The sequence below is a fragment of the Emiliania huxleyi genome (assembly GCF_000372725.1).
Source record: "Emiliania huxleyi CCMP1516 unplaced genomic scaffold EMIHUscaffold_34, whole genome shotgun sequence".
NCBI classification, from domain to species: Eukaryota; Haptophyta; order Isochrysidales; family Noelaerhabdaceae; genus Emiliania; species Emiliania huxleyi.
Window position 1 is genome coordinate 1 of NW_005199443.1, and position 21,741 is coordinate 21,741.

Sequence of the window (21,741 nt, forward strand, 5' to 3'; positions counted from 1 at the left end):
GGCGTCATCGAGCTTGCGGACCAGAGCGAGCGCCACCGCCTCGACCAGCGACGCCTTGTGACCCGGATCCGCGGCTTCTGCGGGCCGCAGCGGGCGCGCTGTCGGTTTGGGCGGCGGAGAGCGGCGAGGGGAGAGCGGGGCGGCGCGGACCGAAGGCGGCGGGGAGCACGGTGACCAGGTGGTCATGCACCTCCTCACACTCCATCACCGCGGCGATGGACGTGGCGTCCGCCTGCTTGACCAAGTCGTCCTCGACGCGGCCCCGTTCACAGAGCGCCTCCTGTGCGGCGGCGGGACGGCGACGTGGAGAGGCCGCGGTGAGGCGGCGGAAGAGACGGCGGTGTGAAATTTGACCTGGATCGCGGCGACGAAGGCGTTTGGCTCTACGTTTTCCATGGCGAAGGACGGGCGGTGCCAGCAACGACCACCGGCAACGACCAGGCGGCAGCGAAAAAGAATTCTTCGCGATTGTGCAGGTGGGGACCTACCTACCTTGTCCTCCTCCCATCCCTCGTTTGGCTTGCTTGTTTTCTTTCTTTCTTTGCCCGCACTCACGGACAAAACAAACAAATTGTTTGGTATTGCTAAAAATCTCTCTCTTACGGACTCCATACCCGAAAGAAAGAGGCTCGGACGCCTCGCTGAGGGAGGGTGTAGAGGATGTAGAGTGTACTCGAGTAGAGCGCTGTAGAGCTGTAGAGATGTAGAGTGCTGGAGAGCGCTGTAGAGCTGTAGAGCTCTACATCCGCCGCGGGACGAACTGCCTCCGTTGTAGAGCGATGTAGAGGCTCTCTACTGGCGAGTCGAGGCACACGCACGCTCTCTCGAGGTCTCTTGGAGCAGAGCCCCGGCGAGTCCTCGAAAGAGCCACAATGGGTCCTCGGAGAGGGTACCCTGGGCGGGGCCTCTATTCGCCAGGGCTCTATACAACGTGAAGAGCCCTCCATCTCCCCTGCCTGCATGCCAGGGTCGCCCAGCCACGCCTTTCCAGCGCTCGCTCACGGCTGCGGAGCACGACGCACAGCGACGGTGGGGTCGCGCGCGGGTGGGTTTGTGCGGCGGAGGGGAGGGGGAGTTAGGGGGGGGAAGGGGGAGAGGGGGGTGGGGGGTCTATGAGAGGTTGAGGTGTTCACAGAGCGTTGACTCGCAGAACGAGTCCGTGGGCCCCCCGGAGCCCGGTTTCGGGTTTGGACGAGTCACGAGTGCGCGACGCGGGCGAACCGCTCTCAATATGGCCGGGTAGCTCGCGCTGCCGGCGGGGTTGGTTGGGGAAGACTGGCACGGGGGAAAGCCGGCCTCGGGACGGAGAGGGGTTGCCCCGGAGATAGGGCCAACGGGCGGCCCCAGCCCGCAGCCGCCCAGGGGGGTTCTCGAGGGGGGTCCGTTGGCATGGTGTCGTCCCCCGCCCCGCATGTTGTCGTCCCGCCCACTCGGCAGCGTTAGAGCCTCTGTCACCCTGCCTGCCACGAACGAGCAGCTGGCTAGCCCATTGTTTGTGTTCCCATTGTTTGTGTTGTCACGTGTGGCGACGTGTCGAGACGTGGGGCGTGCGCGGCAGCCCGTGCGCACGTGGGCGGCACCACAGCTGGCCGCTGATTTCGTCTTTGTGGCCACCGCGGACTCGCCCGAGGACGGTCGCCACCAGCATGTGCACGTGCTCGAGCCTCGACGGCTCGCGGCCATCACGCCGCGCGCCCCCGCCCTGGGGGCCGTGCCGCGTGGGTCTCACAAAACTCACGTAGAGCCGTACCGGAACAGAGAGGCCACCACACGTGTAGACCAAGATGAAAAAAGTCGACGTGACCACCGTGGGAGAGAGAGATACCCGCCGCCCGCCCTCCTCCTCCGCCGCCGCCCCGTGCTCCCTGAGCCACTCCCGCGAGCGCAAGTCCGCCTGCCTCACGGTGGCGTCCGGGTCGAGACGCCGCCGCCTCCGCTGCGCGACGCCGAGGGCGGGGCGGCGTGGGGCTGACGCCTCAGTCAGCCGGGCGGGGTGCCAGATGCGCGCGTCATGTCCTGCTCTCAGCGGCTCTCTATGAGCGCTGGGCCGCCGCGGCCGCCGCCTTCCTTGCAGCGGCCGCCTTGGCCCTCGCAGCGGCCGCGCGCCTCGCCTTTGCGGCGGCCATCGCCGCCTCAGCTGCCGCCGTGGCCGCCTCAGCTGCCGCAAGTGCCGCGGCCGCGGCTTCCTCCTCGGCCGCGGCTTCCTCCTCCTCCGCCTCTGCCTCCTCCTCCTCCTCCTCCGCCTCCTCGGCCAAGCGCTCCGCCTCGACCATCTCAGCTAAAGCCGCTGCCTGGCTCTCCGCCGTGATGCCGAGCCGGATCCTCTCCTCGTGACAACTTTCGAGAAGCCTGATCAATCTCGCCTCCTCGGCCTTCTTTGCGGCCTCGGCTGCGGCTGCCTCTGATAGCACCTCGACACCCTCTGATCGCGCCTCTGCACCCTCCGCCGGCGCCTCGGGCTCCTGCGACGGCCCAACGCCGCCGCTCCCGCCGCCCTTCTTCTTCTTCTTGCCCTTCTTGCCCTTGCCGCGCTTCTCCGCCTCCTCCTCCGCCAGCAGCTCCTCGGCATGCCGCGCCGCCTCCGCCTCCGCCACCGCCCTCTCCGCCGCCCTCTCCGCCGCCCTCTCCGCCGCCTCCGCAGCCCTCGCCGCCTCCTTCGCCACCGCCTCGGCCGCTGCCTTGGCCGCCGCATGCTCCTCGAAGGCGCGCACGCACTCGGCGCTGCCCGCCTCCTTGGCAAGCTGCAGCGCTGTGCAGCCAGCCGCCACGCGCAGTTCCGTGTCGGCGCCCGCCCGCAGCAGGCAGTGGAGAGGGGCGGGGTGGTTCTGGTAGGCGGCGAATATCAGCGCAGTGAGGCCGGTATTGTTCTGCTGGTTGATCTCCGCCCCATGCCGCAGCAGCAGCTCGACCACCCGCTCGTGGCCGTAGATGGCAGCGTTCATCAGCGCGGTGACGCCGTCGCTGTCCTGCAGGTTGATCTTCGCCCCGTGCCGCAGCAGCAGCTCGACCACCCGCTTGTTGCCTTGGTGGGCGGCGCTCATCAGCGCGGTGCGGCCGAGGTTGTCCACCACGTTTACCTCAGCACCGCGCTGCAGCAACAGCTCGACCACCCGCTCGTGGCCGTAGATGGCAGCGGCCATCAGCAGCGTGAGGCCAGTCGACTTGCCACACTCGTAAGTCGCGTCCACCCGCCCGCCGCCGTCGAGCCACGCCAGCACCGCCGCCTCGTCGCCTTGCCGAGCCGCCTTCGCGATCTCATAGGGGACGGCGTCCTCGCCCGTTCCGCTCTCCACGCCGCCAGAAGAGGACGCGGCAGTTTGCTTTCTCTGCGAGAGGGGCTGGTCCTCCTCGTCAGACGAGTCCGGGGGCGGCTTGTTGGTTGGTGCCGCCGCTGCCCCCTTGCCCGAGGCGGCATCGCCGTCCGCCCCTGCGCAACCCGCCTCGCCGATCTCCTCGGAAACCGGCCCGCTGCTGCCGCCCTCGCCGCCCGAAGCGCTGCCTGCCCCCGCGCCGCCCGCCTCGACCGCCGCCGCGTCGCGCCTCTCCGCCGCCACCTCGCCGAGAAACGTCTTGACAGCCGCGACGCACTCGGTGTGGCCCTTCTCTTTGGCAAGCTGCAGCGCCGTCTTGCCCGCCGCAGTGCGCAGCGCCATGTCTGCGCCCGCCCGCAGCAGCCGGAGCAGAACGGCAGGGCGGCCGTTGTCAGCGGCGGACGTGAGCGCAGTGTGGCCGTCGCAGTCCCGCAGGTCGACCTCTGCGCCGTGCCGAAGAAGCAGCTCGACCGCTTGCTGGTCCTTGATAGCGGCGTACATCAGCGCGGTGCTGCCGTAGCTGTTCTGCAGGTTGATCTCCGCGCCATACTGCAGCAGCGTCTCGACCACCCACTCGCGGCCTTCCTGCACGTGCAGATGGCTGTTGAGGGCGGCGGCAGTCAGCGCCGTAATGCCGATGCTGTTTTGTGCGTCCACCTTCGCGCCGCCCTTCAGCAGAAGTTCGACCAGCTGCTTGTGACCGTTGGCGGCGGCGATCAGCAGGAGCGTCCAGCCACTCACACCGCCACGCACGCACGTCGCGTCAACCCACCCGTCCCCGGCGAGCCACGTCTGCACCACGCCCACCTTGCCGACCGCCGCCGCGGCTTGGATCTTTTTCGGCAGCGCGAGCGGCGCAGCCTGTGGCGTCGTTGAAGCGTGTCCGCGCCGGGAGGCGGCTGAGCCATCCGGTTGGAGTTGACAGCCGAACTATGCCCGAAGCAGGTGTTTCTTTTAATGGGTGTGCCGGGGCGTGTGGCATGTCTGAACGGACTCGTGAGGGGCGCCTGCCAACCTCGCTTCGTCGAAGCGGCGCTCGGTACCCACACCCACCCCGCCGCATTCGTCGCCGGCGCGCGACACGTTCCCGTCGGCTGGACTGCCCTCGTCGAGTGCGCGTCGCCAACCAAGGCGGAACGCACTCAGGGACAGTGCCGGCGGGACGCGGCTCGAGAGGCGGCTCCCGCGGAGGCACGGCTGGCACCCGTGGCGCGGGGCTCGTCTTCGGAAAGACCAGGATCGCTCTACTGGCAAACTTCTGGCTGACACGCGCGCCCGGTCGAGCCTCCGGCGGGCGCGCTGCGGTCGCACGCCTACCCAAGTCATATGCCACGGCGTGCGATCTAGATTCAGCACACGCACCTCTGCTCGCTGATGCTCATCCAATGAATTGTCCGTCACCCAGATGAGTGCGAGTTAGGGCTAGCCGCTGGCGGGTAGCCCGAGAGGAGAGCGTCCATAGACACCTCACAAGACCCCACACACGGTCTCGTCCGTGCCTTGCGGCCGGCGACGAGATTGCTAGAGGCGGAGCAAGCCTGCTCTAGTCTCACACGTTCGCCCCTGTCGCCTGTCTGTGTTGTTGTGCTGTTGTTTGTCTCTTGGCACCTTGGAGTGCTGGGGGGGGCGACAGGGGGGACGTGGCCTGAGGTCTCTGTCAGAACATCTGTGGGAGCTCCACAAACCAGGTTCGAACACCCAGGTGCGCAGGGACATCGCGACTCTGCCCGCTCGCTCGACCCTTTTGCCGCGAGAGGGCGCCGGCCGCGTGTAAGAGGTGGCTGGCGCCCTGAGGCGGCAATTGGTGGCGTGGCTGGGGAGTGCGGAACGCTACTGGCGGCGTGACAGGGCCTCTCTCCGCTGCGTGTGCCGCCCATCGGCACGCGGGTGCGCAGACATCGCGACTCTGCCCGCTCGCTCGACCCTTTTGCCGCGAGAGGGCGCCGGCCGCGTGTAAGAGGTGGCTGGCGGCCTGGCGCCCTGAGGCGGCATTTGGTGGGGTCAGCGTGCGGTGCTGAGTCTTACTCGTCGGCGCTGGGGCCAGATCCCAGCGCAGAACCCTGCAACGCTGGCATATACACAACAAGACTGACCCTGACCCTAACCCTAACCCTAACCCTAACCCTAACCCTCTAACCCTAATAACCCTAACCTAACCCACCCCCCAACTCTCCACACCGCAAATTTGAGAGATCTTGATGAAAATCAGGCCCGACTGCAAATTTCTTCAAAATTTTCGCAGGCGCTCCGCGCCTGCAGATTTTGAAATCAATTCGACAAAATTGGTACCTGGCCCAAGGCAGTGTGGGGGTAGATGGGAAGTGCGGAGATGGGAGGCAACGCGCCTGTTTGATGGCCGCACGAGGCAAAGTTGGGCGCTCCGAGCGTCTTCTCGGCGAGAACGAGCGGGCTGTGCATCGTCGGGGGGGTGACTGAGAGGGAGGTGGTCGTACGCTCACTTTGTCGGCCGCGCGCGAGGAGAATACGGGGTGTGAGGCGCGCAGGAGGCGAGGGTGGGCGCGCCGGCGGTCGAGCCACCGAAGAATTCGACGTGGCGCAGCTCCGCGCCGGCGGGGACGACAGAGCACATGATGTCGGCGGCGCTCACGCGACGAGGGAGAGCCGCAGGAGCCCTCTGTGGAGCAGGCGCGCGAAAGCAGCGATGAGTGGCGCTTCGATCAGCCACCTATGGGCGGTCACCGGGGTTGCGGTCAAGCTCGCGACGGGGTGAATCTGGTGCGTCTCGTATCACTGGTGGGCATGCTGCTGTGCTCAAAAAGAGGCAAAAAACTCGGCTGCTACCTTGAGTGTCAGCTTTCTCGACACACCGTTCTCGGCCCGGCCGGAAAGCTGGCTGGTGGTCGCGCGCAGCGCGTCGGCGCGGCTCCGACTGGTCGGGCACCTCGGCTGGGTCCATCGGCAAGAGGCCCGCGCCGTCGGCCAGCCCCGCGAGCGCATGGGCGGCCGGCGCGAGCGGAGGACCGCGGCCGAGATCTCGCTGTCTTCGCACGAAAATCACAAGGCGCCAAGGGGGGGGTGTCAAGTATGTTACATCATAGTGAACAGGGCTCCAGGACCCAAATCATGTGTGAGTGTTCGAGTTGTTTGGTATTCAAAATCTCGCTCAGCTTGAACGTGGTGGGGGCGCACCCGACGAGTCTCGTGAGCCCTCCTTTTGGGTGGGGCCAGTTTCGCGGGCCAGCGCGCAGCGGCGGTGGAGAAGGACTCGCACAAAGGGTTTTGCTTCCGGTGTGAGTCAGGCAGTCACAGTGTTCTGACAGTGAGTAAAGCACAACAGCAGTCAACTGTCAAGCTCAGACCACAGACGTCTCAGTGTTTTGCCGTTTTATTCCCGTTTTATTTATTTAGGTGCCGAGATATGCACAATGCAGGGGATACATGCACACTGGTGTACATGATGTGTACTCGAATATGACTATGAGGTATGACGTAACACGTATGTGACTGAGTTGTGCGCTAAAGAAACTTCCCCAAGTCGGCGCATTGAGGAGGCCAGGCAAGCTCCCACCAGTCCTCAGCAGTGACGACGAGCAAGCTGCGGACGTCGACTCTCGAGCGAGGGTGCCGCCGCCACCGCAAGCTGACGAAGCTGTGCGGTTAAGCGGGAGCAAGCTGCGGCTGCGGAGGAGGCTGACGCAGCTCGATGGGCCGAGTACGGCCGCCGCGAGGCTGCGGCTCGAGCGGACGTGAAGCGCGAGGTCGCTGGACGCCGTGAGCGAGAGGCACAGGACGGGGTGGAGGCAGTCGCAGTCTCAGTAAACCGACGGGCGAGACTGCCGCGCCCGGCAGGTTCGTAATCACGGAGGAGCAGAAGCCCTGCCCTGCGTGCAGCCACTGCGTCATCATCAACCGCAGACTGCAGTCCAACATCCTTCACTGCGGCCAAGCGCAATTTTGCTGGGACTGCGGGGCGATCATCGGTTCCGCCCGGACGACGCGCTCCGCCGCTTCCTTTGCAGGCCAGCGAGCAATGTGCGGTTGGCGCGGCGCGCGGCGCCGCGCGCCAGCCACTCGCAGCACTTTTTGCCGCACTTCTGCGGGTCGCACGACCTGCGGCAAACGGCACCGCATCGGCGTGCCGCGCCTTCCTCGTGATCGCGCCGCCGCCGGGCGCCGGGGCTTACCTTTAGGCGTTCCACCGAGCTGTTGTGCCAACCACACGCAGCCAGCGGGTCGGAGCCGTCGGGCGGCGTGACGAAAGGCGAGCACTCCTCGTCGAGCCGCCACTCGCTCGCCCAGCGCACGAGCACGCGCGACGCGTCGAGCGGGTCGACGTACAGCGGCAGCCACACGTATCGTCCAAAGTGCGCCTTGAGCGTGTCCCACCGGTCTGCCACGTAGACGAACTGGGGCAGCCGCGCGCATGCCGCCGCCGCCGCCGGCGCTGCTGGCGCGGCGCGCGGCGCGTGCCGGCGCACGCACGCCGTGTGCGCTGGGTTGGGCAACACGAACGTGCACTGGCTGCCAAAGGCCCACGCGCCCGGCTGCGCGGGCGGCGCGTTGCCCGGCATGCGCGGCTCGGGCATGGGCGGCGCGAGCTCAGAGCCGTTGAAAGCGCCGAGTGGCGACGAGGCGCGGTGCAGTCGGACCGGCGCCGGCCGCCAGCCGTTGGTGCCGCCCGTCCAGAGGTAGTATGTGCCATCGCCGTTGTTGCCGGCGGCGCTGCGCGCGACGGACGGTGGCGCAAAGAAGACCGCAGGCGCCTCGTGGTGCGCACTGACGAAGATCTGCGTGTCAGAGCCGTCGACCGTGTCGGCGCAGTCGTCACTCAGCCGCATCGCGTGGAATCCGAGCCGTCGGTCGCGCACCGGGTACACCTGCGTGCGCCAGTAGACGTACGTCGCGCCGTCGCGCGGGTCCTGGAAGAGCGTGGCATCCGCGTACTGGTAGAGCTTACGCGGCCCGAGGTGGCGGAAATGTCGCACGAGCCGCCACGGGCCCGCCGGTGCGTCGGCGCGCAGCACGGCGAGCGCTTGCGGCTCGTTCCGCGGCGCCGTGCCGCGCACCCACATCACGTAGTCGCGCCTGGCGGTGCAGCGCACCACCTTGGGCCGCTCGAGGAGCAGCCCATTCCGCGTGTATCGCGGGTTGGTGTCGTTGAACGCTGGCACGACGAGGCCTTCGAAGCGCCACGCATAGAGGTCCGATGAACTGTATGCGTTGATACCGCCGTCGCGACAGTTCCACAGCTTGCACGGGTGGCCCTGGCGCTGGCTGCCGTACCACCAGATCCGACCGTCGGTGTCGAGCATGAGGCCGGCGCCGTGAGCGTCGATCGGCGTTCCGGCGGTGTCGAGCCATTGCGCGCCTGGGCGTATCGATGGTGCCATCGCCGCGGCGTGTGCTGGTGCCATCGCCTAATCGTCAATGGCCTTCGTGCGAGTGCTTCGTGCGAGTGCTTCGTGCGAGTGTTGCTTCGGGGTGCGATTGTCGGCGTGAATGACAGAATGAGCGCGGTCCTTCTAGGTCCGCGGGTAGTCTCTTGGGCTGTCGCAGGTTTTCGCACACCCTCTCTTTTGTTTTACTTTTTTCTCCTTAAAACTGCGTGGAAATCCTCCCGGGAAAACTGCGTGGAAATCCTCAAATTTTGGGCTCTGAGCCGAGTCTGGGGCAGACAGACCTCCTGCGACATGGCGCCTGTGCATGTTCCGCGTGCCCGCCCGCCAAGGCTGGTGCCAAGGCCTAATCAACTGCCAAGGCTGGCGCCAGAAGAAAGAAAGAAAGAATTTTTCAACAAAAGGCGGTCGCACGACACGATTCACGCGACAGGTGAGGCGCGGGCGACGGCTTCCTCAGAAGCCGTCGCCCGCACCACAGGAGCAGTCACACCACTCCCACTCCGGCGCCCACCCACTCCCCAACCCGACATCCCCACCCCACCCCACAACCCCGCCCCACCCCGACCCGAGCAACCCCGCCCCGCCCCGCCCCGACCCGATCCACCCCGCCCCGCCCCGCCCCGCCCCCCCCACCGGACCAACCCGCGAGCCGCTCCCGGCTTCGCCCCCCGCCCAAGCCCCACCCGCGCCTGCTTAAAGAAAACAGACAACCCAAGGGAGGGATGGGAGAACGGCACGCCGCCACCACACAGGGATTTAAGGAGAGGAGTGTGATGCGCTAGCCGTCGCCTCTCGCCGCTTCTCGCTGCAACCTTCATGCCACCTCGCGGCCGTCCCACTCTCGTCGTTCTCTCCCTTGTCACTTCCTCCTCTGTCGCGTCGTTCTCTTCTGCCTCGTCCTGCGACGCCGCCGCCTGCCGGTCCCTTGTTCTCGCGGCTTCTTTCGCCTTTCGGCGCAACTCCGTCCTCCTCGCGGCGTATCCTGGCCCCTCGAGTCTATCGAGCTCCCCTCGCGCAAGGACCACATTTCTGACTCCCACTCCGATCATTTGCCTCCAGGTCATGTTGTTGCTCAGGTCCACTCTCTCTTCGAACACTCGTGCCTCTACGGATGATGCCGGCGCTGGAGTCCCCTTCGGATGCATCGTGACATCTGACAACTGAATTTCCACTGGTTCGTCCTCCTCTGAGTCATCTTCCCCGTCCTCCTTCCGCTCGGCTCTTCGCCAATAAATAAATAAATAAAACGGGCACGCCAAACGAGGGGTGGGAGAGGGACAGGGTCCCCACCTGCACGAGCAGGATCTTGGAAGGACGATCAGGGACACAGGGGAACGGGAGCGGGGAGCGCATCGCGACAGGAGGGGGGCTGGGCAGGGTTCACCCACACGACAGGGTCCCAGGGATTCCTCTCTCGTATAGGACAGGTTGCACCCGGCGGCACGGGGGCAGGCGCGGGCCTCCTACTGGTTGCGCTCTCCTAGTTCTCCTGCTCCTGACAAGGGACAGCGACAGGCTCGCAGCACGGTGGACTCCCTATTCCACTGGCGATCTCTCTCGACTAGCGACCTTCCTCCGGCTTCTCACCAGCAGTCTCTCACTACCACGGGCACACTGACAGAGGCGGCCAAAAGGCTCACGTGGGTGGCAGGGCGGTGATAGGAGTCTCCCACTCTGTGGGCTTCGCTAGAGGTGCGGCCCCTGCGCGTGTCCTCGCCCTTGCGTGTGTGTGTGTGTGTGTGTGTGTGTGTGTGTGTGTGTGTGTGTGTGTGTGTGTGTGTGTGTGTGTGTGTGTGTGTGTGTGTGTGTGTGTGTGTGTGTGTCTGCGCCAGGGCCAACTCAAGTGCCCGAAGGAATTTTTTTGGGCACCCTACCTGTGTCGTTCGCCAACGGATAAATTTCAGATTACCCGGTTTTTGAGATTCGCCTCGCAGATCACCCGGCGTTTTTCAGATCACCCGGCGTCTGCGAGTTTTTGCCTCGCAGATCACCCAACACGGCGAAATGTCGTTTCCAGATTACCCAACACGGCGAAATGTCGTTTCCAGGTTACCCGGGTCACGAAATTTCTTCTTCCAGATCACCCGGTTTTGAGACTCGCCTTGCAGATCACCCGGCGTTTTCCAGATCACCCGGCGTGAGCGGTTTCAGATCACCCGGTGCGGCAAAATGTCGTTTCCAGGTTACCCAACACGGCGAAATGTCGTTTCCAGGTTACCCAACACGGCGAAATGTCGTTTCCAGGTTACCCGTCGGACGAAATTTCTTTTTTCCAGATCACCCGGTAGTGGGATGCGCCGGGTAATCTGAAACCGTTTGGGATTCACGACTGCGTCATTCAAGCAAACGAGGCTGGGGATTCCGAGTGGGAGCTCTCCTTAGGACCAAGTGCCGCAGGTGCTCGCTCTCTGGACGAGGATCGAGGTGCACGCTCGCGTCCGGGTAAGCTGAAACGAGAAATTTGCGCGCCCGGGTAATCTCAAAGAGAAAAGTTAGCCGCCGGGTAATCTGGACGAGAAATTTGGCCGACTGGGTAATCTGACATGAGAAAAGTTAGCGGCCGGGTAAGCTGAAACGTGAATTGTGGGAGACTGGGTAAACTGGTTTCTCAGTTTTTTGATGAAATTGCTGCTGAGCAGGAAAATATCTGAAAATATCGTTGCCGGGTAATCTGGACGAGAAATTTGGCCGACCGGGTAATCTGACATGACAAATTTTAGCGACCGGGTAAGCTGAAACACGAATTGTGGGAGACTGGGTAAACTGGTTTGACGGAAATCGCGCTAAGCAGGAAAATATCGTTCGCCGGGTAATCTGCGAGGCGAATCTCAAAAACCGGGTAATCTGAAATTTATCCTTCGCCAACCACACATTTTGTTGCATGCCCGGCTCACTGGAAGGGCTGCGCGCGCTCTCTCCCGCCGAGGAGTACCTTCGGATTGTCGCCAGCGCCGCGGCACGAGGGCTCGCGCCGCCAGACAAGACGGTGCTGATCACTGGAGCTTCTGGCTACCTCGGTCAGCACCTCATCGCTCACTTAGCGCGCACCTTCCCCACGTGGCGCCTCGCCGCAGCGTATGGCGGGCTCGACACATTCGCGGAGGACTTTGGGGCGGTCTGCGCGTGCGTCCAACTCGACCTCACCGACGGCGCGGCAGTCACCGCGCTCGTCTCAGAGGTGAAGCCAGACGTGGTGCTGCACCTCGCAGCCATATCGAGCCCGGCCGTCTGCGAAAGGGACCCAGCGCGTGCTCGCGCCGTCAACGAGTGCCCCCCCCTCCTCGCGGCCGTCCCAGCGCACGCCTGCTTCGTCTTCCTCTCCACCGATCAGGTCTACGACGGCCTCGCCGCCCCGTACACTGAGACGTCGGCCGCCGCCCCGGTCAACGTGTACGGGCAGAGCAAGCTCAGCTTTGAGCGCGCCCTCACCGCCGCGCTCCCGTCGCGAAGCGTCTGCCTCCGCTCGTCCCTCATCCTCGGCCCTCCGACGCCTGGGCGGTGCCGCAAGGGGCACTAGATGCGGGAACACCGACCGGGCGGCTGTCTTCTAGCCCCTGGCCTCGTAAAGCTGGTGCCAGGCGATGCTCGCACGAGACCGCGTCCACACGGTAGGCAAGGGGTCCTTCCTCCAGTTTTGCGCCGAGCGGCTCTCTGCCGGCACAGCGACCGACTTCTTCTCCGACGAGGCGTCGGGGCCCCGCCTCCGCACACTTCGAGAGCACGCGCCTCCTCGCCGCCTCCTCGCCTCGTCCGCGGCCTCTTCCCCGCCGCTCCGCCACCCATTCGCAACCCACAGCACGCACCACCCGGCGTCCACCTGCCTACCACACTTGCGCACACTTGCGCACTAGGGGAGGCGCATAGGCACAGGTACAAACAGCCGACGGGGACGGACCACCGCGTCTCATTCCGTAGCTCGCCCTCTTCCGACGCGCAGGTCCGGTCGGTCGTGTGGGTGGGAGATATCGTGTCGATCCTCGCCTCGCTCGCCCGCGACGGTGCGTCGCCCCGCGCTGACACCTCAGCGCGGCCTCATCGCGCCCCTCCCTCTCAGCCTCTCGCAGCCTCTCGCAGCCTCTCCACTGTCGCGCTCTCTCAGCCTCTCTCACCCTCTCTAGGCCCTTAGACACCCTCCCTCGGCCCTCAGAGGCCCTCAGCCACCCCAGCCTCATCCAGCCCACTATCCCTCTCTCAGCCCCCCTTGGCATCTCTCGGCCTTTCAGGCGTCAGCCCGCAGTCGGCGGGCGTGTACAACATGGGCGGGCCAGAGAGAGTGACGCGCGTGGAGGTGGCGGAGGCAGTCGCAGCGCAGGGCGGCTACGACGCGCCACAACTCATCCGCCCCGTGGCGCGCTCGTCGCTGCCGCCCGCCGCGCGCGCGGTCGCCTCGCCTCCGGACATCTCTATGGACTCGACGAAGCTGCGCAGCCTCACTGGCCATCCGGCGACGAGGCTTGCGGAGATGGTCGCTGGTGCGGCGGCCGCCGCTGGCGCCTCGCCGTTCTAGGAGCGAGTTTGCCGTGTTTATCTTTTTGAGGCGGCCTTCCGGCGAAAGCCGCTCCGCAGCGCGGTGTTTTTTTGATTTCGTCGCATTCGACTTTTCTTTTGAGCTAGCCGCTTCGATGTTATGAGACACACACACACACACCGCACACACACACACACACACACACACACACACACACACACACACACACACACACACACACACACACACACACACCACACACACGGCTCACCCACGCGCACATGGGCCTTGCACTTTGAATGCCGTGGGGCTCCTGGTCCTGTCGTCAGACGTGGAGACGCGAGGGTCGCCCCCCCTTGCCCCACCACCTCGTGTGTGTGGAGAAGTTTACCTTACCCTACCTATCCCGTGCGCAGGTGCTTTTGGCCGGGGATGCAGGTGATGGTCGAAGTGGCGGCAGTTTTCCCACACACCGCATCGGCGTAGGATCCTTGCTCGAGCTTCATCTTGATGGTGCAAAGGTCAATCGGATCCATGACTGCGTGCGGGCCCTGGTAGTAGGATGGATACAGGTGGCCGTCGACAGGCTCCAGAAAAGGCCACGCCATCCGGTGTTGCATGATTTGGTCGAGGAACTTCTTCACCGACTTGAGCTCGTCGCTCTGCGCCAACTTGACCACGCGGCGCAGCTGCTCCACCGTGGCGTCGCTCACGTCGAGGCGTAGCTCACGGCTCACGCGTGACCTTGTTGAACGACTCGCTCGCCTCCAGAATCGCGACGGCCCGCGCCCGCGGTGACCCTTGCAGCTGCGCGATAATTCTCTCCGAGCGCCTCAATCTCGGGCCGGCTGAGCCTGTGCCGCCTCGTCGATTAGCGTTTTCAGCGCATTGTAGGTGGCTTGATCAGGCCTCTTTCTTTAAGGCCCTCGATGATGAAGTCGCTCATTGCTTTCCTACAGGGAGTGGTAGGGGAGAGAGAGGATGGCGGGGACGGGGCGGGAAAGTTGCCGAGCCACAACACGCGAGCTTTTCCATAGGGCAACGTTCCCCCAGTGGGGGGTCCGGACCCCCCCCCCCCTAACGGATGTTACAAAAGCTTAGGATTTTGACCTTACCACGCGCTCAGAACTGTCACGAGTCAGTCGACAGTAAAGCGCCACTGTACACAATGTGCCTGTAACTCAGCCCGCCGCGCTCTCTGGTTGGCCTTCTGCCATAACCACTGCGCAGGCGTGCGTGACACCGGGTTTCGACCTTCCCCGGGCCCTGGGCTATAGCCCACGATGTCGACCACGCTCTTACGGGATGTAATCCTTGTCCTTCTTGTCCGCGTTGGACTCCTTGGAGAACTTCTTCTGCGCCTTACGAATCGGCTTCATGCAGTCCTTCTTGACGCGATGCACCGGGATCCACACGCACGAGCCCTTGCCCTCCTGGTCGAAGAGCATGTAATCCTTGCGAGCGTAGTAGTCCTTCTTGACGGTGCCTTCGGCGAACTTGGTGCGGTAAGCGATCTCGGTCTTGCCGGTGAAGATGCTGACGCGCTCGTCCATGTCATCGCCGGGGTGGCGCAGGTCCCCTTCCTTCACGTTGTACTCCGTCCACGAGGTGCCGTCGGCGAAGTTCATTTCGATGGTGTAATCGAAACCGTGATTGAGACGTTTTCCATCCGCAGAGACGTTTTCCACCTCACCCGCCGCCCATGTGTTCAGCACACGACCGTTGCCCATGTTGATGTCTTTGTTGACCTCTACGGCGTCGCCGGGCTGGAACTTCGAGGACATCATTTTCTCAATCATCATGATCTCGTTGTTCATCTCCTCCGCAGCGGCGGACATCTGCCAGGGACCAGCGCGGCGCGTTCCGTGTGCTCGAACTATCTGGGGCTCACACCCCTCTCGTGAGCACACCAGCGGACTGCCTGTGTGATGGATGCCCCGGGGCCTGGTAGGTTAGCAAGGACTTACCCACCGCGCACCGGAGAGCACGTACCCTTTACCCAGGTGTGCGACTCCCTTTGGTGTGCGGCCTCCCTTTACCCAGGTGCACCATCTGCGTGTTATTTGTGCGTGTGTGCGTATGGGTCGAGGAGTGCTGGCTGCCTGCCAGTTTGCACCTTCCTTGGCTGCTGGCTCTGGGCTGCTGGATGGCTCTGCATGAATAGCTGATGGGGGAGGGCCCAGATGCCCCTGGGAGGCCCCCAGGGGCCCCGGAGGGTCCCCAGGGACCCCCTGGGGGACCAGGAACCCAAATTTATTGTTATTTTCTTTCCGACTTTTGCGGCTCGAACTGGGAGTCACTCGAGCCCGTTCGAGGCGCTGTTCCCACGTTGCAAGTGCATTGGTGATCACGAAGCAACGAATCTCAGTCATATAGGCAAGGATGGATTGGACCTGCAGGCCCACACTGTCAATGCATGTTTTTCTTTGACGTGTCCTCTTTCCGGCCGACTCGCATAAATGATCGCTCTCGTCCCAAACACCTGGCACGGCGCGACTGCTGCTGCCGCCGCATCGACCGTTCTTCCGCGGCCCGCTGTCCGCTGCTGTACGGCACCGCCAGAGGAGACGGACAGCGACGCGTGGCAATTCAAGCTCCTCCTGCTCGCCGTCGCGGTCGGTTACGGCACGAATTTCCCGGTCGGGCGGCTCATGAACGAGGCGCTCCCGGCGGCAGCGTCCACGTCCGGCCGCTTCCTCCTCGCAGCTCTCGCCCTGAGTCCATTCATTTCTCGGCTGGACCGGCGGCTCATCTGGCCGGCCGTCGCCACGGGGCTGTGCGACGGCATCGGATACTCTGCGCAGTCACTGGCCCTCTGCGACACGGCCGCCGCCAAGGTTTACGCCCGCGAGACTTCTGACTCTCACACCTTCTCAAGCCGAGCGTCCCACCTCATACCTGCCTCGCAGGTCTCGTTCCTTGGCGCGCTCACCGTCGTGGTGGTCCCTTGCCTCTCCGCCGCTCTCGACGGCAAGCGGCTCGGCCTCGCCAGCGCGCCACAGGTGCTTGGATGGGTGCAGCTAGCTGGCATGGGTGCCTGCCTTGCGTCCTCTGTAGTGAAGAACGTCTCATCGCGGCTGTCAAATGTGGACGGCTGCAATGAGCTGCGACTGACGCCCGTCCGGACCGCGGCAGGTGTGGCTGGCAGCTCTGCTGACCTTGGGCGGGGTCGGCCTCCTCGAGATTGGCGAGATGTAGCCGAGATGTAGCCGAGATGCAGCCACGTCCTCAGCACATCCGTGACACGTCCGCGACACGTCCGCGACACGTCCACGACAGGCGACTCGCTCGATGCCCTTCGAGCTGGCGGCGTCGCGGCCGGCGACCTCTGGTCTATCGTGCAGGTCTGGTCTAGCGCCGCCTCTTAGCTGTGTGAGCGGCGTCGCTTTACACCTCCAGCCGTCAACAGGCCCTCGGTTTCGGCACCTCCTTCTACCTCATCGGGCGGCTGATCTCAGAGGATGACGACGGCGCGGGCGCGGACCAGGCCTTTCCTACCCCTCTTCAGACGGCCGCTCTCCCCCAAACCCTACCTTCTCCTCCTCTCCCCCGCCGCTCCTCTTTCCCAACGACCCTCTCCTTTCCTGCCGCCTCTGCTTTCCCTGCCGCTCTCTCCCCTCCCTGCCGCTGTCTGCCCTCGCCCCCACAATGCCTCTCCTCCGGCCTCGGGCGTGGAGCAGGTCCTACCCGTGACCGCCGTCAACGTGGCGACGGTAGCGGCGCTCTCCGCGCTATGGGCAGTGTGCGACGGCTGCGGCGTCGGCCCGCTCGCAGCCTCTTCATCCGCAGGGTGGCTCGTCGACGCGGGGACTCGCGACGCTTTCGCGCTGCCGGGCGCGCTTCGGGGGGACAGCGGCGCGCCCGCCGGTGGTGAGGGACGCGTTCAGGACGCGTCCGTGTCGACGCCGCCCTGCCGTGTGTGTCGCAGGCGGCGGGTTGCTGTGGACCGGCCTGGTCACCACCGCCCTCGTGCGGGTCGGCGAGACGAAAGGGCTGACGCGGGTGGGGTTCCTTCCCTCTTCCCCCGCCACACCGCTGCCACACCGCCGCCGTCGCCGGTCTTCCCTCCCACCCACCTGCCCCCTCGCCGCACCGCGCACCGCGCCAACCGCGGCCCCTGACGCTGGCGCAGGTGCCGCAATCGGCCGCGTCCGTCATCGTCGCCACCGAGCCGCTCTGGGCGAGCGCCTTTGGGCTGCTGCTCCTCGGCGAGGGGCTCGACCCGCAGTGCGTCGTCGGCGGAGCGCTCGTGGTTGCCGCGTGCGTCGTCTCTGGCCTGGAGCCCGCGGCGGTGCGTGCGGCGTTGCCGTTCCTGCCGGGTGGGGTGAGGAGCAGGTAACAGGTGAGCGATGCATCCCGCTTTCCCGGCCCACCGGGTTTTACAGTTTTCTGAAAGTGTCTTTCTGCCAAAGACGTATCTTTGTTCTTTGGGGCAGCAGTGGTTTTTTTGCAATTGCATCACGCAGCGAGAGGTGACATCGGCAGGCGCACGCCATGTGTCGGGAGCCAAAAGGCGTTGGATCGTGAGCTGTGACGATGTGGGTTGAGCTCGCGAGAGAAATTTGTTTTCCGTTTTCGCACCACATTGTTTGTTTAGTATAGTCGGACCGTCACACACCGCCACACCCTCTCTCTCGGGCGTCGAGGCCCTCTAATAAACGACAAAATGGAGCGTCATTGTGATGCCGCCACTCCTCACCAAGCCGCAACGCGTGCGATGTTGGCAAAGAGTGGTCAGCTGCAGCCCTCGCGGCAGCTGTGCCACATGAAGACGCCCCGCACGGCGTACGACTATACATTGGGTTTGCGCCCTCGCCAGCAGAGCATGTCCGCCCGCCGCACTGGCCCCGAACGTAGTTGGGCGGCGGCGCCGTGGCACCTCACTTGGTCCCGCTCGAGAGCGGCGCGCCGTCCGGCGCGAGCGTGCGCCGCATGTATGCGCCCAGCTTCTTGCCCGGGCAGATGGCGGCCGCATCGACGCCCTCCATGCCCGCCTTGGGGTACCAGTCGACCGCCGGGCGCGGAATGGTGGTGCAGGTGCCGCCGTAAAAGTCGGGCACCGCCTCGGGGTCCGCCACCTTGAGCAGCGCGCCGGGCGTGTGCTTGCAGTCCAGGATGCCAACCATGTCCTGGACGGGGGGCGGTGAGGAAAGGTGAGGGGCGTGAGGTGCGAGGGGGCGCGAGGGGCGAGGCAGACTGGCACAGGAGGGAGGAGTCTAGAGGGGCGAGCCGCGAGGGGCGAGAGGGCGAGAGGGCGAGAGGGCGAGAGGGCGAGTGGGAGGGAGGTCTTCGGACGGGGCGGACGGCGCCTGGATCTGCTTGGACAAGAGCGGCTTGACGAGCTTCCAGCCCTGGTGCAGCGCCCACGCCGCGTTGAGCACACGCGCGCCGCCGAGGAGCTCCGGGTAGTACAGGTCGGCGAGGGGCATGATCGGCTTGAAGCGGATGAACATGCGCAGCGAGACGTGCGCGAGGCCAATGCCGCCGGCGTCGATGACCATGAACTGGCGGACGAGGGCGCCGGTCTCCTGCGTGAGCTTGTCCGAGTGGTACGAGACATACTCGAGGATGAAGTTGTTGATGTCAAAGTACTGCGAGTTGTCGAGGAGCTTGAAGAACTTGTTGACGTCGAGCGAGCCGTAGTCGATGAAGGTCATCAGGTCGCCCGCCTTGGTGCGGCTGTGCGCGTTTGAGACGGCGACGGTGGTGAAGAGCTCCTTGATGTTGGGGATCTCATTGTAGACGAGCCCCGACGCAATCTGCTTGCGGAAGCCGTTGACGCCGCTCTTGGCGCGCCACGCCGCCGTCGACTTGGCCTTCTTGAGAGCCTGCGCGTGGGCAGAGCGGCTTGGGGTCAGGAAGGGCCCATGGAGTGTCGAGCGGAGGGGGAGGGCTGTTTGGGGGGGGGGGGGGGGTGTCAGGTGCAAGGCGGTTGGGGAGGCGGCTTGACGGCAAGGCGGTGGAGAAGGCGGTGGAGAAGACGGTGGAGAAGACGTGGAGAAGACGGAGGAGGCGGCCGAGGAGGTGGAAGGCGGTGGACGACGCGACGAAGGGCGAGCGGTGGGCGGGCGCGCGCCTTTTCGTACTTCCAGTCCTTGTCGACGAGGAAGCGGAGGATGAAGATGTCGCCGTACTCGTCGAGCTCGCCGCCGGCGGCGAGGTAGGCGGCCTTGAGGTCCTTGATCTTCTGCCACTGCTCCGGCGTCAGCTCCTCGAGCGCGACATAGTTCGCCGCGGTTGGGTTGTTGTTGACGGCGGCCGCCGGCGCCTCCGCCACCGGCTCCGGCTCTGCATACTTCTCCTCTGCCGGCGCCGCCGGCGGGGGGATCGACTCGATGGCGTCGCTGGCGGGGCAGTCCTCCTTGGACATCGTCGCCAGCCGCTCCGTCAGCTCGTTGCACCGCGCCTCCAGCTCGGCGACCTGCTGCCGGCGCTCCTTGAGGGCTTGCCGCGCCTGTCGGGTGGGTCCGCGGGGCTCCGATCAGCGGTGCTGCGGGAGGGGAAGGCTGGCGGGGGCGGGGCGCGGAAGGGCGAAGCTTGTGCTGGTGAGGGATGGTGGGCGGCTTGTCCAGTCCGTCTTGGTGTGTGATGGGAGGCGCGAGAGGAGGTGGGGAGGGGACGGGGCGAGAGGCGAGAAGGAGAGGAAGGAGGGATGCGGGGCCGCGCCTGCTGCAGCTCGCGCTTGGTGCTCTTCATCTCGGCGTCGGCCTTGTCCTCGTCGTTCTGCCACGGGAGGAGGAGGCGGATCTTCTCCCACACCGTCTCCTCCTCCATGATCGTCATCTCGTTGGCGCCCGCTTCCATAGAGTCGAGGTCCGCATCCTTGGCAGGCGGCTCGGGCATGCCGGTCGTCGACTGGCCCGCGTCGGCGCGCTTGGAAATCTCGAGGCGCTGGCTGCGGCGCTCCGACTTGACGTGTGAGCGGAGGTGGCGCGTGAGGGCGCTCATAAAGTCGCCCGAGACGACCTAGGGCGGCGGGCGGGGGGGAGGGGGGGCGGAGGTGAGGTGTGCTGGCGGGCTGGGTGAGCGGGCGCGGCGGCGGCGGCGGCGATGAGCCGGGCGGCGGCGGCGAGGGAGGCTGATGCGAGGGAGGCAGTGGCGTGGGCGTGGCGGAGAGGCCGGGGCAAGGGCGGGGAGTTGTGACACCTGCGAGCGGAGCTCGTACATGGTGTTGATGTCGGAGGCCTGTGCGCGAACGAGCACGGCCGGCTGGCCCTTGCTGTCGGTCGACGGCATGAGGTTGCCGGTCATGCCCTCGGGCAGGGCCGACATGAGCGCAGCGTGGAGCGCCGAGTCAGAGTACGTGGCGAACGGGTCGCACGCCACGCCGCCATTGCGAAAGACAACGCGGAACTCGATGCGCATGGGCGCTGCTCCCGCCGAGCGAGAGGAAGACTTGGATCGTGAGAAGAGGCGCGGCGTGAGGCCCTTGCTCTTGCGTTGCTCGGTACCGTGCGAGGACTGCGAGCGGACGGCGGGCGGCTGCTGGAAGGTCATCGGGGCAGAGAAGTGGCGGCGGCGAGCTGTGCTAAGGATTCGACCAGCTGAAGTCGATCGCAAGAGCAAGGTGCCAATGAGCTCGGCGTTTATGGCGCGCCGGTTTCGGCGTCGCTAATCTTTGGTTCTTAAAAGAAGTTCGCTTTAGACAAGGCTGCTGGTTCGATGAACGGTTGTGCCACACGTGGTTTTGAACCCTGCGCGTGTAACACACTCCTCCTCAACTCGCACTCGCGCTCGTCCTCTCCCCCGCGGCGGCGACCCTCGCAACCCACTCCGTCAGCGCCGTCGCGAGCTCCTGCGCCCTCGTCTTCTGCACATTGTGCCCGCCGCTCGGCCAGTCGAGCCTCGGCCCATCCCTCGCCGCGCACGCGTCGAGCACCCGCCGCAGCTCCATCGCCTTGCCTGGCTGGATCAGCGCGTCATCGCGAGCAAAGGCGTGCAGCACCGGCGCGCGCAGCGCCCTCGCGTCCGCCTCCGCCGCCGCAAAGTCGAGCCACGCGACGCGCCGGTGCACCCACTCGAGCTCGGCGCGGCTCACGCCTCTCGGGAAGCCCAGCACGCGCTTGAACCAGGCCTCGGCCAGCCCGCCCAGCGCCGCTTTCCACGGCGGCCGGCCGAGCAGGAGGCAGAGCGGACGCACGATCCACCGGAAGCCGGTGTCGTTGAGGAGCGCGCGGTGCGGCGTCACGTTGACTGGCGCGAGCAGGACGACGCCCGCCACGGGACGCCGCGCCGCGGCAGAGAGGACGGTGTGGCCGCCGATGCTGTGCCCGAGAAGCAGGACGGGAGGAGGCGGCGAGAGGTCGGCGGTGGCGGCCTCGACCGCACGCCACAGCGCCGAGGCCATCTCTGGCTGCGTGGGCTCGCGGCCGTCGGGGAAGGGCGGGCTCTCTCCGTGGCCGGGGAGGTCGACGGAAAGGGTGCGAAGCGGTGCGCCGAGCCGCTCGATCGCGTCTGTCAGATGGCGGAAGTCGCGAGAGGAGCCTGGAGCGCCGTGCACCAGCGCGAGGAGCGGGCTGCTCGTGGCGCCAGCGCCGAGAGAGTAGCGGACGCCGCAGGCTGTGCGGCGGACCACAGCAGCAGCAGCAGCAGCCATATATGT

The 21,741-nt window shown here is 65.5% G+C and overlaps 8 protein-coding genes across 8 annotated transcripts; 3 read left to right on the plus strand and 5 right to left on the minus strand.

The window, feature by feature from the left end:
• Window positions 1-1,998: 1,998 nt before the first annotated feature.
• On the minus strand, window positions 1,999-4,219 carry EMIHUDRAFT_354901 (hypothetical protein; the record flags this gene model as incomplete). The annotated part of the gene is made up of 4 exons (XM_005773265.1): window positions 1,999-2,921; window positions 2,944-3,783; window positions 3,810-3,881; window positions 3,903-4,219. A coding segment is annotated over one exon (810 nt), but the record flags the coding sequence as incomplete, so codon positions are not given.
• Window positions 4,220-7,205: 2,986 nt separating this feature from the next.
• Window positions 7,206-8,662, minus strand: EMIHUDRAFT_207893 (hypothetical protein; the record flags this gene model as incomplete). The annotated part of the gene is made up of 4 exons (XM_005773266.1): window positions 7,206-7,283; window positions 7,344-7,382; window positions 7,457-7,678; window positions 7,781-8,662. The coding sequence occupies 4 exons, from the start codon at window positions 8,660-8,662 to the stop codon at window positions 7,206-7,208; spliced, it is 1,221 nt and encodes a 406-aa protein (XP_005773323.1).
• Window positions 8,663-11,552: 2,890 nt separating this feature from the next.
• On the plus strand, window positions 11,553-12,188 carry EMIHUDRAFT_65343 (dTDP-4-dehydrorhamnose reductase; the record flags this gene model as incomplete). Its single annotated transcript, XM_005773267.1, has 1 exon — window positions 11,553-12,188. One exon carries the CDS (start codon window positions 11,553-11,555, stop codon window positions 12,186-12,188), a length of 636 nt encoding a protein of 211 aa, XP_005773324.1.
• A 64-nt stretch (window positions 12,189-12,252) lies between these two features.
• EMIHUDRAFT_207895 (hypothetical protein) lies at window positions 12,253-13,178 on the plus strand (the record flags this gene model as incomplete). Its single annotated transcript, XM_005773268.1, has 3 exons — window positions 12,253-12,359; window positions 12,587-12,669; window positions 12,895-13,178. The coding sequence occupies 3 exons, from the start codon at window positions 12,253-12,255 to the stop codon at window positions 13,176-13,178; spliced, it is 474 nt and encodes a 157-aa protein (XP_005773325.1).
• Window positions 13,179-13,540: 362 nt separating this feature from the next.
• Window positions 13,541-14,174, minus strand: EMIHUDRAFT_207896 (hypothetical protein; the record flags this gene model as incomplete). The annotated part of the gene is made up of 2 exons (XM_005773269.1): window positions 13,541-13,883; window positions 14,161-14,174. 2 exons carry the CDS (start codon window positions 14,172-14,174, stop codon window positions 13,541-13,543), a joined length of 357 nt encoding a protein of 118 aa, XP_005773326.1.
• A 1,423-nt stretch (window positions 14,175-15,597) lies between these two features.
• On the plus strand, window positions 15,598-17,562 carry EMIHUDRAFT_435729 (hypothetical protein; the record flags this gene model as incomplete). Its single annotated transcript, XM_005773270.1, has 8 exons — window positions 15,598-15,976; window positions 16,049-16,141; window positions 16,275-16,326; window positions 16,419-16,483; window positions 16,549-16,626; window positions 16,820-16,994; window positions 17,068-17,141; window positions 17,272-17,562. Coding segments are annotated over 8 exons (1,123 nt in total), but the record flags the coding sequence as incomplete, so codon positions are not given.
• Window positions 17,563-17,700: 138 nt separating this feature from the next.
• On the minus strand, window positions 17,701-20,683 carry EMIHUDRAFT_435731 (hypothetical protein). The gene is made up of 5 exons (XM_005773271.1): window positions 20,286-20,683; window positions 19,806-20,105; window positions 19,216-19,593; window positions 18,449-18,967; window positions 17,701-18,268 (listed from the first exon to the last, which is right to left on the minus strand). The coding sequence occupies exons 1-5, from the start codon at window positions 20,634-20,636 to the stop codon at window positions 18,020-18,022; spliced, it is 1,797 nt and encodes a 598-aa protein (XP_005773328.1). The 5' UTR covers window positions 20,637-20,683; the 3' UTR covers window positions 17,701-18,019.
• Window positions 20,684-20,856: 173 nt separating this feature from the next.
• EMIHUDRAFT_207900 (hypothetical protein) lies at window positions 20,857-21,735 on the minus strand (the record flags this gene model as incomplete). Its single annotated transcript, XM_005773272.1, has 1 exon — window positions 20,857-21,735. One exon carries the CDS (start codon window positions 21,733-21,735, stop codon window positions 20,857-20,859), a length of 879 nt encoding a protein of 292 aa, XP_005773329.1.
• Between the last annotated feature and the right edge of the window lie 6 nt (window positions 21,736-21,741).